The sequence below is a fragment of the Passer domesticus genome, chromosome 5 (genome assembly GCF_036417665.1).
Source record: "Passer domesticus isolate bPasDom1 chromosome 5, bPasDom1.hap1, whole genome shotgun sequence".
Taxonomy (NCBI): Eukaryota; Metazoa; Chordata; class Aves; order Passeriformes; family Passeridae; genus Passer; species Passer domesticus.
The window spans coordinates 55,489,456-55,504,502 of record NC_087478.1 but is presented as its reverse complement, the minus strand read 5'-3'; the positions used below and the strand labels follow the sequence as shown (position 1 = coordinate 55,504,502).

Below are 15,047 nucleotides of genomic sequence, written 5' to 3'. Positions count from 1 at the left end.
AAAGCTAAATTGAACAACTAAAACATCTTCAATGATGCCCCAGATGTTGACCAGTCACAAGAATTTTGTATTTAAAGGAATTTAATGAGGGGCTTGATTTTCAGGTCACAAACTTTTTCCTAAATTGTCTAGTCATTATTAACTGTATCATTAGCAAGTGATAAACTGGAATGGAATAAGTAAAGAAGAGACACGTAAGTTTATGTCTCTTCTGCTTTCTTCAGTCTTAGAATTGTAGAATGGTACAGATTACAGGGAACCTTAAAAATCACGGGGTTCCAACCTCCCTGACATGGGCAGTGACACCTTTGGCTAGACCAGGTTGCTCAGAGCCCCATCCAGCCTGGCCTTTCTAATAATAATAACTGCTTGTGGAACACCTATTAGAATGATCTCTTATCAGCTGCTCTCTGAAGTGCTGTTCAGGCCTGGCTCCACCAAGCTGCAGAACATTTGCTGGAAGGCTCTTGTTTACTCCACAGTAAAAGCCTGAAGCAAGCAGAAACATTTGAGTGTGCTGAACATATGTCAAGTACTGTCAAGCCCAGAAACTCCCTGGAAATCTTCACAGTGCTTTCCAGGGGGAACATCCAGCTCATCCTGCCTGCAAACCTGGAGCTGTCATTTAACATGTGATGGTTACTCTGCTCTACAGGGCAGCAATTCTGCCTAGAAAGCCCAGTAGTCCCAGTGCAGGAGCAGTCATTAAAGCATCTTTCAGTTCCTGAAAGCCCTTCCTGCAGTCAGGCTCAACTCTCTCTTAGAAGGGGGCTCAGGATTGGACAGACAGCCTCTTTTCCTTCCTGGACCGAACTCCTTTGTCCTCGTGAAACAGTAAATATCCTAAAGCACAAGTCCAGCTCCAAGGTGAAGCCTTTCCACATGATGTTCCCCGAGCAGCCCCAGTGCTGAGCTGCACTAGTCCCCTGGCTGCAGGACAAACTCGCCCAGCTCATTGTGCCACAGGAACCCGCAGCCACATGCTTAACACTGGGGATTCAGCCCGGACTGCAGCCAGAGCAGCATCTTTTGGGTGGTTTCCCATCCCTTCTCTTCTAATGCTAACACCATCAGATCTCTAGGCACATGCATACATTACTTCCACTAATCAGAATTATTCCACTAATCAAAAAATTTAAAAAAAAAAAAAAAAAAAGAAGCATATGGTGGGTGGTCCATTGCATTCCTTTTACAAAACAGCATTGTTTGCAAAATGGTATTTGTAATTTGCAATCCCATTAACTGCTCATTTTTCACAACCATTAAGTTTATATATTGGCCACCAGTGATTACAATATTCAACAAGTTGTTTTTGTGTCAGGGGGTCACCCTCCCAAACCCCCAACTTTTTCCAGTTCCTCAGGACAGAATCCAAAAGGGAACCCTTTGGGATCTCTTCTCATGGGAGCTATGAGGATAGCCTCACTCCCATATTTACCATGTTAGGAAAAAAACTTTTAACACCTTTAAAACCTTTTACAAGCTTTCCATAACTTCTTACAATCTTTTACAACTTTTCACAACATTTCCTAAAACCCAAGCCGGTTTGAAAAACCTCTGAGCCTCACACTGCAAACTTTCTATTAGGGCAACTTATGGGCAGGAAAAATACCTTCAAATAAAGTACCTTAAGTAATAGTGTATTCTTTTTTCCACAAAGGGCAGAGTGATCTACTCATCAGACTAAGAAACAGGAAGATCTCCCTGGAAATATTTTGGTGTGCACTGGAGTGCTGATGATTTCTCTGGTCCACTGAGTTGGCACCTCTTTGTCCCATCTGGGGTACCAGAAACTGGCACCAAAAGCTGGGAAATAAACTGTTTAACCAGTTTGTTAGGGTAGAAAGTCAACATAACTTTATTCAGTGGTAGGGTATATGGGGATAGCTCCACAGAACATGCCAGTTATCAAACCTTTAACTATTTATACATTTAAGCAAAAAAAGAAATTAGTGTTCATTGACTTACAAGCTACATAGTTATCTTCATTAAATAGTATTCTACCACCTATTGTTATTTATTTATTGCTTCTAATGCAAATTAATCCACATTTTAGTACTTTTATAATTCATTTCTTTTTCCCAGATAAAGAAAATCTCAGTAATTGTCTTTGTTAGTTTCTCCTTCATCTCCTGTTTCTGTGTCATTGGTTATAAATTCTGCATTCTTTGTGTCCAGGTCTCAAAAACAAATTTCTCTCTCTGGTCGAAGAGCACTGAAGCACGTCAGTCCCTAAATTTGTAGTTTGTTTTTCTAACACATGGGCATTACCCATAGCTTGCTTGCAATCTGTTACCCAATTCAATGACTAAATATCCTTAAAGCAATTACCCTCCCCACTCCTTTTAAAAGAAACATTAACTTGTTTGGTAACAGTGCCGCCCTTAGGTTCCCCTAAAACAGAGTACTTGAGAAAAAACGGTTTTCAGAAACATCCCACTGGCCCCACTGTTGCTGTTGCTTCTTTGTTTTCACAGGAACAATGATGCCCCTCTCCAACAGGCCACTCCCAATCACTGGCTGGAACAAATGGATCTCAAACTCTGCTTTGCAAGTCTGGGCTGTTGTCCTTTGCTGCTGCTTTTGATCATGCACCAATTGTGATCGTATTCCTTAATCTCCTCAGAGCATCATTTGTATGCCTTTAAGCAACTTTAGCTGAAGCTGGGCCATACAAGAAGTATGGTAAGAAAGAGCAGGTGGTTTTTTTTTTGTTTGTCTTTTTTGGGTTTTTTTTGCTTTTTTGGTGGTTTTTTTTGTTGTTGTTGTTGTTTTTTTGTTTTTTTTTTGGTGTTGTGGGGTTTTTTTGTTGGTTTGTTTTGTTTTGTTTTGTTTTTGGTTTTTTTGGGGGGGTTTTTTTTGGGGTTTTTTTGGTTGTGTTTTTTTTTGTTTTTTTTGGTTTTTTTTTTGGTTAAAAAAATAAATAAGAAATTGTAGAAAATAGAGCAGCCCAGCATGGACAATACAGAGTGCTTTCCTAGAGGAAAGGAAAACATTTACACAGTTAGACATTGTTTACTGGGAGTGACTAACCCTGTGCCCTCATCCAAGACCAATGTGCCCATACTGGCTCTGAAGGTGCTACAGATCCAGTGCCAAGAAAAACTGATGACCAGTCACGAGGGATATAGCAGAGACACCAGGAAAGGACTGTGCCATGGGTGGCAGCGAGCAGATCAGAAGCATGAGTGCCTTCAGGTATGCCATCTGTGGTTTAATCACCATTCAGACCACAAAGCACAAATTTTCTGACAAAAGAGACTTTGATATGCAGAGTCCACAATTAGGATTTTTAAAAAAATTTAAAAATCAGTCTGTAGAGGCATAAATTACCCATTGGGAGGTAATAAAGAAATAAGTATGCTAGGGACTCCAGAGTTATAAGCAGGAGGACTGTATAGTACAGCACAGACTGCAAAACATGCCCCCAGGTTCTGTGCAAATATTTTTGTCTCCTGCTCCAATGATTGCAGCATTGCCAATGTTTGGGAAATCCCTTGTAGAATGTACCCACATGACCTGCAGACACAGCAGTACAGTATGTGCTCAGAGCTGTTCTGACACTCTAAATTAAGAAGAAATATATTGTTTTGACAGTCCTTGAAGGAGCACTTGTGCTGGCAGCCCAGGGCAGGAAAATTAGCCAACACCATTTCCAGTTCCTCCCTCTGGCAAACAAATCCAGAACATAGGGTTTGTCACATGCACATGGGCTGACATTTTAACAACCCTGAGTCACATGTTTAGGTGTTTGTCACTGCTTCTGCATGTATCATCTTCCTGCCTGCTTTGCCAGTGATGTTATTGTTATTATTGAAGCTGAAGGAGAGAGCTGGGAATTCAGTGCCTGACAAAGAGGGGAAGCAGGAAGAGCGAGTCTTGGGGCTGCACATCCAGGGCTGCACCATCAGGGCAGGGAGAGACTTCAGTCAGGGGAGTTGCTGAGAAGTCACCTAGCAATCTGCTCACAGGGTCATGTCTTTGCATCAGAACAGGAAAAAAACCTGTCACTTCTCTCTGATTTGACATGAGAAATTAAAACCAGGTGTTACCTTAGCTGCCTTGGGAGCAGTCCTGAGAATAAAAACAGCAATTCACAGGGTAAGAGGAGTTTGAGATCAGTCTGTTTAAATTGCCAGAATATGTTGGTGGCTTAAGTGAAACAGGCTAGAAACCTTCCGCTCTTTTGTGCTTGTGGAAGAGGCATCACTACAGACCTTCAGTACACCTCAGCACTGCTGTGCTGCAGGCAATTAGGAAGCAAGGAGGCCAAACACAGGCTTCGTATAAAAGTTTAATGCCATGAAACCAAAATTTTCCTTGGGTCTAAACCCTGGGGTTCCTTCAATCCAAGCTATTTGCTATGGGACTGCAAAAAACAGTTCCTTCCTTCTGACTCACCCCTCTGACCTGGCAACCATGGGAGAATGTTTACATGCCCTAGGACAGACATGTTGATGGTGCTTCCTGTACAAACCTGATGCACACAAACTAGTGAAGGCTGGGACATATTGGCTGGTGACATTCCCACTGTGGGCTGTTTGATCCTTAGATGATTTGGGCATGCACCTGCTGGAGCTGACTATTAGCAGGAGGTCACAATACCCCATACTAATAAAAGTATTTGGTATAAAAAAAGTACCAGTAATAAAAGCTTAGAAAGTAAAGGACCTGCCAGAGTTTTTTGCAGACACACTTCAGCTATCCAAAAGTAGGTGTCATGATTCAAGTGAGAAAAATCACACCCCAACACACCTTTTCCTACCCCTGCTCATCCTCAGTCAAGACATGGGGTTGAATTAGGAAATCTGTCTTTTACCTCTGCCTTTGGTGTGGACATGGAGAATCACCTTATGCATCTGGCTGTTCCACATACATTCTGCTACAGCTAAAACACCTGCACTGATAAAAGATCAGCCTTGGCAAAATTCTGCTTCCTCTAGGTAAAGTATGCATAGAAAAAGTAATTTAACACAATCCAACTCATTGTCCCTAGGGTAGCAGCAATTGATTTTTATCCTGATTTGAGCATGCTGAGCCATTCATTAATAGCTGCTCTTCCGCTGATCAGTGAATAATTGTGAGTTTATCTACTCCTAGGGGAAAAAACCCCCAGATATTGTATGTGCCAGCTGAGTAACTGGGCTGAAATTGGCTCGCTGTTTTGGCTTGTTTGCAGACCTTTAGCTGTCTGCTGTTTGCAACATGCATCTGGTGTGACACATTACATGGCATGCTTTCTGCCGCCGAGATGCTACTAACAAGGCAACAGCCCAGATCCAGCAGTCACGGGGACGGTCCGAGAACAAACAATTATTTTTGTGTGTACATGTTACATCTCGCAGCCACAGAGAGCGCAGGTCACATTCATTTGGACCAGCGGGGGCATTCAGGCCTCACCCGGGGAGCCCCAAGCCATGTCCCCCCAGGGCGGGTGCTGTGCTCCAGCACGGCTGGGGCCGTGTTTATAACCCTGAGTCACGCTGCGGAGGGCGGGTGGCGCTCTGCTGCCTTTAAGATTAAAAAAAAAAAAAAAAAAAAAAAAAAAAAAAAAAAAGAAAGAAAAAAGCGGCTTTTAAGTATTTATTTGTTTGTTTGTTTATGTTCTACCGGGCAATAAATCGGTGCACGAACAGACGAACAGGACGCGCCCTTCCTCGCCCCCTCACCGCTCCCCTCACACCGCGGCGCTTCCCCATGACGTCAGAGCGCGGCTCGGCTCGGCTCGGCTCGGCTCGGCTCGGCTCGGCTCGGCTCGGCGGGCACCTCCCCGTGACATTACGGCTCGGCTGGGCGGAGGGGTCTCCTCCGCGCAGCGTCCCCCTGCCGCTGGGTCGGGGCGGCGCCTGGCCGTGACGTCACAGCGGCGCTGTGTCGGGGCGGCTCCCGGAGCTCGGCGGGCGGAGCTGTTTGCGCAGCGCCGGCGGGGTCGCAGGCAGCTGCAGCAGCAGCCGGGAGCGGTGGGACAGCCCGGCGCCATGAAGTTCCAGTACAAGGAAGACCACCCGTTCGAGTACAGGAAAAAAGAAGGGGAGAAGATCCGGAAGAAATACCCCGACAGAGTCCCCGTGAGTGCGCGCTGCCAGGGCGGCTATGGCTGCGAGCCCGGGCTCGGCCGCCTTTTTTTTCCGTGCCGGCCGTCGGCTGCTGCTTGTCTTATTTTGAAGGCGAAAGAAATTAGTTTAGTGCAGATGATCGTGATCTCGCTGCTCTGATTCGAATCCCCGGCTGCTTTCCTCCTTAGTGTGAAGCTGGGTCTATTTATGGTGCGCGAAGGGCTGCATTGTGGGTGGGGGGTGAAATACACCTTTTTCCCTGGGATCCGCAGTAACTCCATAATTGGAACCCTGCTGATCGTTTTCTGGCGTGGATGGGGGTGAGTGGGCAAGGAGCTCACCCTTGTTTCTGTGAAAATGGAGATCAGTGAATGGGTTAACCGGGTACTCTTCATACTAAACATGGTCTGCATCCGGGTCATCTCATATGTCCTTGTTATTTTTATTTTGCTTCAGTTTGTTTTGTCTTTTCGATATAGCCTTTCTCTTTTCCTTTGCGAGCAAAAAAAAGATACTTCTCAATCCTTTTGCTCTCCTGTTTAAGCATCCTGTGGAGAAAATGTCTTTTGGAATGCAAGGTCATCTAGCTAAATTTTGCTTCCTCATTCTTAGGCCCCTTTGGAGTGCCAGTGGAAAACTTCTGACTTCGTAATTCCAAATAATTATTGGGACCAAAAAAAAAAGAGAAAAAGAAGAAAATCTATTAAGTGTAGGGGTTTTTTTTTTTCCTTTTTAATAGACGTTTTGCAAGTATTACTTTTTTCCATCCCCACTGGAGAGGTCTTTCCTAGATTTGCTGCACAGGTGTACTGCTTTCAAAAAAACTGGGACCCCCCCAATAAAACTAATGACAGAGGGGGAACAGTTACACCCCATGTTTTCCTGCAGGCTAGCAGCATGTTTGTCTTGGGGGTGACCCTCAAATAGACCTGAAAAAGTTTTTGGAAGTCAGTATTTGGGTGCCTTTGTTTTCTCTGTGTTTGGGAGGCCTGGCATAGCATAGGTTGAGCATGCAGCAGGGCAGCTTGAAGTGTGTGGGGTTGGGTATTTATGATGGGGGCTCTGTAGGTCGGTGGAGAGAGAAGGTGTAAATTGAGGATTAATGTGGCAGATTGCGCAGCAGGCCATGACAAATGTGTCAGGAAGAACCCTGTGGGGAGCACAGGACAAGGCCTAGTCTGGCAGGACGCAGTGGAGGTCAGGATAGGGGGCATCAGCAGAACTTTGTGAAGAAAACCAGGACCAGAATAACAGGGTGTGCTGAAGTTAAGGATTATTGGAATGATGCACAGCAAGGCCCAGAGTTCATGCAGCACTCTGTTCTTCACATCGCTTCTGTGTCTGCCCTTCCTGACAGCAGGATCCTTGAAGATGTCATCCTTTTGGCTGCCTATGCTGCAGTGCCGTGATACATCTCAGCATTTTGATGAGATTTTACTGCCCTCCATTACCACAGTCACTACTCAGCAGCAGCTCAAATGTGGATAGTCTGTATTCTGCCCTTAGGATTTTCCTTGTAGGTTTTGTTTAGGTATGTGAAGGGTTTAGTGTTTCAGAAGAGATAACCTGCATTATCCAGCAAACTGACTACAGTTCCCAGTCAGCTTAGCACAGCACCTCCATTCCTTCTGTGCATCTTTGCACGAGGGAGATGTTTCTTAACATCTCTTAAATCAGTGGTGATCTGATTTAAACCTTTCCAAGGGGTTTATAAGCCCTAACACTCACCTCATTCACATAGGCATGACTTCTTTTCCTTTGCTATCTAATGATCAATCTACAAGCCACTCCTTCCCCCTCCCGCCCCAGTTAGGGTAGTCACAGCAAGCAGTTTGGCTTGTCAGTAGGTTTTTTTAATTGGAGGCAAGAACTCCCCACTGCAGTTAATTGTGTTAGATACTGCCTTGTTTGGCTGTGCTGGTAATAAATGTGAGAAGTGCTGTTGCTGTTCAGTGAGATTGGGGTAGTGTCCTTTCCTCACAGCATTTACCAACTGCATCTTGTACAGAAATATATGTCCTACCTCAAACTGCCTGAAGGAGCTTGAGTGCCTTGTGCCAACGAAGGTACTTGGAAATCTTGAAGTAGCTGAGGCAACCATGTTTCTATTTTAAAATCAAACACGGAAATTTCAGGGGGTTTGGCTGCGCTGGCCACATTCAAATGGAGCACAGAGAAAAAATGTCCTAGTTCGGACCTCTCTGGTGTGAGATATTTTGCAGACACTCACTTGGCTCTAGAAGGGTTCAGGTTAGCACAGCACCATGTCCAGGATAAATACACCAAGCTCATGATAACTTTTTGTTCTGGTGTGGTGTCTCACTGGTGGGGCAACATTGTTTTGCTTCCAAAGAATGCTTAGTCCACAGCAGTTCAATCTTTTTTCTTAGACAGCAGCTGTGTTTGCTGATTTGGGTTGCCAAAGAGCAATGGGAGCATGGAACCCTTAGAAATTAGTCCCACAGTGTTTCAGGTGGAGTATTCACTATTATGGGACCTAAGGAAATTTAAAAGTTTAGGAAGTTCAGAAAATCCAGAGATTTAGTTTGGGTGGTAAGAATGGCTTCTGCAGAACAGCAAGCCGCATAGATTGAAACATGATGTATCTTTTACCAGTTCAAAAATACATATAACAAAAAAAAAAAAGCCCTGCAGCTTTTTTCTGCACAAATGCAGTAGTTCCAAAGGTTTCAATGGAAAAGGAGATCAGGTCAGTTTGGAATAATTCCTGTTTCTGAGGTAAATATTTTGCCTAACTCTGCTAACAAAAATTATGTTTTTTAGCAAAAGACCTCTTGGTCTGTTTGATCTTAAAGCTGCTGAGCTTTGTATTTTTCTGCATTAGAATATAAGCAAATTAGTAGTTTTGTCAAGAGATCTCAATGGATCCAGTTGCCCAGATGGTAGGCTGGTTTTAATTATTGTATGTGTGTTTACTTGACTAAGGAAATGTCCATAGTTATGTGAACTATGGATAATAAACTTAAAGGATATGAATTTCAGAGTAGATAATAACTCCTGAAGAATTGGAGATTTAAAAAAAAATCCCCAGTGAGCTGTACTTTCTCTTTAAGTCTTTGCTTCGTTCTAGAGCACTTGGTGTTGGTGAAAGTAGAAATTAGGATGCGGGACTACTGGGAGTAGGGCTGATTTTGTGCAGGGCAGTTTGGAACTGTAACCTGGAAACCGTTTTACTTGCTTGTGTTCATGTATTAGCCTCCTGACAGCTGCTTCTCACAAAATTAACCTGAACTGGGAACATCAAGGTGTCCTATTTTTTTTTTTTTCTCAGCCATTATGGTTTATTTTTATGTCTGTTCTGGACTCTTTTTTTTCACTCCCCATGCTTACAGCTGCAGGCCTGGGCTCCCTGCACAGCTATTGAGAGTGATTTTAGATTGTCTTCTGTTCTTCTTTAAGTCATCTCACCTATGTATTCTTTAATGTTGTGTATTTGTTACAGATTATATACCTAAAGGCCTAGTAACACCATCAGAGGGTAATGTCCTTATCCACTGTTGCTTTTTGGACTATTTTGGTTTATGATACTCATCTGTTTCTTGCTTTCTCTCTCTCTCTTTACAGGTAATCGTGGAAAAAGCACCCAAAGCCAGAGTACCTGACTTGGACAAAAGAAAGTATCTCGTACCTTCCGACCTCACAGGTAACAATGTCTACCTCCTTTCCTCCTGATTTTCAGCGAGAGGGTCTCAGAAGTGCTTTTTACTCTGTGATCAGCACAAAGAAAATATCCAGACAGGCTCAACATCTTGTTTGTCTGCTGTCCTTGTTATATTTATACCTTATAGCCTGGATTTCAACAGGCAGAATTCTCTCAGATCTTTTGAGGTATCTCACTGGCTTAGGTAGCGTGTCACAACTGAGTTCTAACCATGACAACAGTGACTAACTAAATTATGTATCATGGACAATGTCATGGCCAGTCAATGATGACTTAGCTGCGGAGTTGCCAGAGGCTGTGCTCTTGTTGCAGGAAGAGACAAGTTCTTGCAATAGTCCCCACGTTTTCCACCCCTGTAGCTGTAGTCATAGCTACAAGGTTCTTTTTCTGAATGGTCATGGTGATCTTGAGTGTGTTTTTACATCTGTTTTTATTTAAGAACATTAATGAGTTAAAGGAACAGGGTTTCTTCTTCCTCTTGCAGTATTTAATGGACTGTGAAAAACTTTCTTGTGCAACGTAGTAAATAATAAGGATTTTTTTTTTTCAGGAATGATTATAACCATATATACCAAGGCTAAATTCTCTTAAGGTGTTTTTGATCTGTAGGATCTAAAGGTTAAGCTAGTTAAAGGTCTTCCCACCAATTCCCCTCAGTATAGCATTTCATACCATAGTAGGTGGAGTGTGGATTTAGAGGGGACATGGCATGGGATGTGTACCTGACAAACTGCCAGCTCAGACTGGATTGGCTGCTCATGTGGTTACAATCATGAAGTTACTGCTTTCTTCTCTTGCTTTTTGTCCTGCATTGTTCATTTTCCCCTACTTTTTATATACAGTATGTGACTTCCACCACTAAAAGAAAACAGCCATGGTTAGGGTTAAAATATAGAAATAAACAGCAACAACAACCAAAAAAACCCTCCAACATTCCTTCTGCATCTTAAGGCATACTTTGTTCCTCTTCAGTTGGTCAATTCTACTTCTTAATCCGAAAGCGGATCCACCTGAGGCCAGAAGATGCTTTGTTCTTCTTCGTCAATAACACCATCCCTCCCACCAGTGCTACCATGGGCCAGCTGTATGAGGTAAGCCTGGCCCTTTTCTCTTGCCTTTCACTGACAAGAGCAATGTCCAGAAGTGTCAGTGGTTTCAGCTTGGTCACAGATGCCTGAACATGGGCACCCTCTTGCCTGAGCTGTATCCCATTATCTGGTGTGGGGAATTCCATCCCCTAGTCAGGAACCTGGGGAGCCGTATCAATTCAACTGGTTGTTTGCTAGTTGAAAGGGTTGTGGCAAATACTTGCCCCAGCAATGATATATTGCTCCTACTACTTTAACAAAGTATTGAAATAAACCACTTCCTTTTCAGAGATTGGGGCTGGGGAGGGTGGTGAGCATAGGTTTGGCTGTGTATACAAAAGAGATTTCCTTTTAGCCAGTAAAAATAAGTGAAAAGCTAGTAAAAGGGCCAGTATCACTGGGCATCCATCTGTCTAGAAATACTTTCTTATGGAACACTTATTCTTTGTCTAGAATTACTCTTTCGTCACTTGCACTGTGTAAGTGAGGATTATGTAGGATGCTATGAGCATTGCTGCCCACTATTTCTACTTAGCAGTGTTATTTGAACAACCTTAAAGACATATTGGATGCCCATATTTCTCAGTTCCATAGCCATTATATCATGGGTGATTTGCAGCCTGGATTGATTTCTCCTTTATTCCTCCTTTAGCTGGGTGTTTTAATAAAAGAGCTCCGGCATGGTGCTGTGAGCCTAGTTTGGATTGTCACTTTTTGGCAGTAACTGGACACTTCATCAGTCTGTATACTAATGAAGATAATAAAAGAAAACACAGGCAGGATGCTTTCCAAATCTGAACACGTTGAAGGAAAGTGTCTGATGTCTAGAGCTGAGGTCAGATCTCTGTTGCTGGCACAGCACAGAATTTTTGTGTCAGTGTAATCACTTAACATATCAGCTCTACTGCTCGTATGTAAAACAGGACTTAGAAATACAGCCACTTGTCAAAGTGTTCTGAAAAAAATACCATCTAGAGGTGATTTTTGACTTGCTAAATCCTTCCAAGTCTCTCTCTCAATCTTAAGACCATACCACTGCTGAGATACTGGTGAACAGTCAGAGCTGTTTCTGTTGCATGCTTGCAACTCAGCCTGGCTGTGGCTCTTCAAGTAAATTCCCTATGTACAGAAATGCGTCCTGCCTGTGTGTAGAAGCAGAGCTGTGACCAGAGTTCTCTTTGGTCTTAGGAAGCGAAGCCTTCGATGTAAACAGAGAGGAGCAGTGAAAAAGAAGTTACCTGCTCATGTTACAATGATCTCTGGGTTGAGCTTTCTCACATGCAGTGAGTTTCCAGCTTTGGCTCCTCACTTTGTCTCTTTGTCCCCTGGCAGGATAACCATGAGGAGGATTATTTTCTCTATGTGGCCTACAGCGATGAGAGTGTCTATGGCAAGTGAGCAGCAGCCCCCGAGGCATGCAGGCTGGATGGACTGATGGAATGGATTGGCGGGGATGGGGGTTGCTGGAGAGGCAGGAGGAGGATGCATGAGAAGAGAAAAAGAGAACTGGAAGTGAACCACATGCACAATGTCACCAGCTTCCACACATTATCACCATTATTTTTTAAATTGAGGGGAGTCAGGGTAGGGGGACAGGGTGAGCTTGAAGATTAAGGAGAGGTTCCACACTGGGGGGGTTGGGGAAACTCCACTGTTCACAATTCTTCTCTTGCCACAGCTGGAAGTAGTTAGTGCTGGAGGCTGCTAGACAAGCCAGTGTAGCGAAGCTCCAGGAGAGTGACTGGGCAGGATGGCCATTTTCATGTAATCCTTTCATTGGATGAAGAAGGCATGCCATGTATTGTACACTGACCTTGTCCTGTCTTGTCCATAGCTCCCATTCAGTGAGCTGTGAAATACTTCACTCTGCCCACACAAGGCTGTCCTGTGCTGACAGTCATCACTCCAGCTACTACCTGTGAATTGTTCCAAGGGTATTGTGTTTCCCATCATTTCCATCAGTATTAGAAGGGCTAGTAGCTCTGTCCATCAGTATTAGAAGGGCTTACTCTGAGGGCCGGGAACTCCTCAGCTATAAGACATGAAGGTTGGGGAAAGGAAGGAAAAATTCTGCAATTTTTTTCCTTTGTTGCTTTAATTGCAACTGCTGGACAGAAAAATTACCCTTTTGTTCTTTTCAGTGTAGTCAACTGATAAACTTGTAAGCGCAGGGCTAGAAAGGACCTCAAGAGCCCACACCAGCTCTGAGACGACTGAGTATCCCAAACGTCCACCATGGCTTCTCATCAAACTTGTTCTTTACTGAACTTCACTGAGGAAGATCCTGGAGGCTGCTGAGATTGTCTGTTCAGTTCCTAGCTAGCCTACAAGTGAGATTGCTTTTCCTGATACCTAACTTTAGTCACCCTTGCTGTGCATTAAGGCAACTAACTACTAGTGGTCTTGTTTTTGGTGAACACAGAAAATTATCTATCAGTGTTGTCCTTGTACCAGTCTTCTGCAGATTTGAGGATGGCAGAGTTCCTGTGGGTTTAGCCTTCCCTTCCATGTCTCATCCCTGTACAGCCCTTGCACCACGTGCACAAGCGTAGGAAATCAGTCACTGCTGCATGTGTTTTGCTGGCTTTTTGTGATTGGGTAACAGTGCCTCTCTGTGCCACAAGAGAGGTTCTTTTAGACTTGAAGGGAAAAGGGAATAGGTTATCTTTAGATTTTTTTCTTACTTTGTTTTGAGCCGGTGTTGTTCTTAGAAGGGTGTCAGATGCTGTGCAAGCCTTACGTTGTCATGCCAAAGCAGTTTCTTCTCAGTGGCACAAACAGCACATTTTCCCATTACTGCTGTAACTATGATGGAATAGGTCTTGGAGAGTGAGCTGACTTCCAGGAAAATTCTGGGGTCTTATGTAAAAATCAGGCCTGAATTACTGTAAACATTCCTACATTTAAAAGAGAGGGACCAAGAGGGAGGAAATGAGAAGGATGGAGAATACAGGTAAATTCCAAATTAAGTTGGAGGAGTTTACTCAATTTACTTACTTGTAAAGTTAGATCACCATTCCCTATGTTCCTCAGGAATGAGAAATCAAGATGAGTGCTCCTCTGAGTGTGGGGAACAGGAAATGACGTTTCAGCTTTCTCTTAGTGTTGTTACATGGAGGTGCATGAAGCAGGAGAACTGATGGGAGTGTCAAGTGGGAGATGCTGGCATGACTGTGTGAAGGTCAGGGAGGGAGGTGGGGTGGGAGGGTTACTGCCTGTGTGGGTGGGAAGTACCAGAAGAATGGGAAAGAAGGGAAGAATCACAAAGGATGCAGACAGAGTAGTCAGAATGGGCAGACAGAAAATGAGGGCACAGATGATGTGATGGTTGGCATAATATCCCCAGTATTACATCCCGAACTTCAGGTTTGCTGTTCCATCCTGTGTTCATCTGGAATAAATGTGTTTGGATGCATTGTACCTACTGCCAACTTGGATAACTTCAGTTTCTGCCTGCACTGCTCAGTCCTCTCTTTTAGACTCACTCTCCTTCAGCTACCAGGCTTTCTTCACATCGTTTGGGTGCAAATCTGCATCAATCTCTTGTTTTAGTGAGCTCTGAATATTCTGAAGCAGAGGACAGACCCAGGAGGCTTTCTAGCATAAAAGAGAAGACACAGGCAGATGGTGTGCATCTCTCTGCTGCTGTCCCACTTGTTCATGCCAAGCTCATGGTTAAGCACACTCAGGGGAGAAAGAGTTGGCACTTGGGGTGCTTGGTTTTGTGTTCAGTCCTCCTTTCCTGCTGCTGGGTTTAAATGACATGTGGGACTAATGGCAACTGTTTGTTACGTGTAGAGTTTGTGATTTAATTTAGTTCTTTTCCAGTCCTTTCAACTGAATTGTGGCATTTCTGTTTTTGCGCTAGTATTGTACGAGGTGATGATGGTAATTTTTTTGTGCTGATTAGCTGCAGGTTCCTGTAAAATAAAGTTCAGACTAGAGCTTAATCAACTGATCAATAAAGATGCATTTGAAAATCACAGGTCCAAAATGGGTGACTAGCATTTCTTCCTGATATGGGCTTATAAATAAAGGGACAGCTTTGCCAGAGCTTTTACTGCTACTTTTTCCCACAACCCCAGGTTTATTCTCTCCTGTCTACCAGGACAAGTCCCATCTCTCCTATTTTTGGTGGTACTGTCACATACACACCTAGCTGTGTCTTGCTATGCCACTAGTGGGATCTTCAATTACACCTGGATGATGTAAGAAAGTCTT

General features: G+C 43.8%; 1 protein-coding gene across 1 annotated transcript; it reads left to right on the top strand.

Moving 5' to 3' along the window:
• Positions 1 to 5,762: 5,762 nt before the first annotated feature.
• GABARAPL1 (GABA type A receptor associated protein like 1) lies at positions 5,763 to 14,809 on the top strand. Its single transcript, XM_064420625.1, has 4 exons — positions 5,763 to 6,068; positions 9,642 to 9,720; positions 10,711 to 10,829; positions 12,159 to 14,809. The coding sequence occupies exons 1-4, from the start codon at positions 5,979 to 5,981 to the stop codon at positions 12,222 to 12,224; spliced, it is 354 nt and encodes a 117-aa protein (XP_064276695.1). The 5' UTR covers positions 5,763 to 5,978; the 3' UTR covers positions 12,225 to 14,809.
• The last annotated feature ends 238 nt before the right edge of the window (positions 14,810 to 15,047 follow it).

What these genes read in the sequence shown, in the direction of transcription:
- GABARAPL1 (XM_064420625.1), top strand. Translation starts at nt 5,979, where the DNA reads ATGAAGTTCCAGTACAAGGAAGACCACCCGTTCGAGTACAGGAAAAAA. An exon ending in AATACCCCGACAGAGTCCCC is followed by an intron (nt 6,069 to 9,641) that starts GTGAGTGCGCGC and finishes CTCTCTTTACAG; the next exon opens with GTAATCGTGGAAAAAGCACC. An exon ending in CCATGGGCCAGCTGTATGAG is followed by an intron (nt 10,830 to 12,158) that starts GTAAGCCTGGCC and finishes GTCCCCTGGCAG; the next exon opens with GATAACCATGAGGAGGATTA.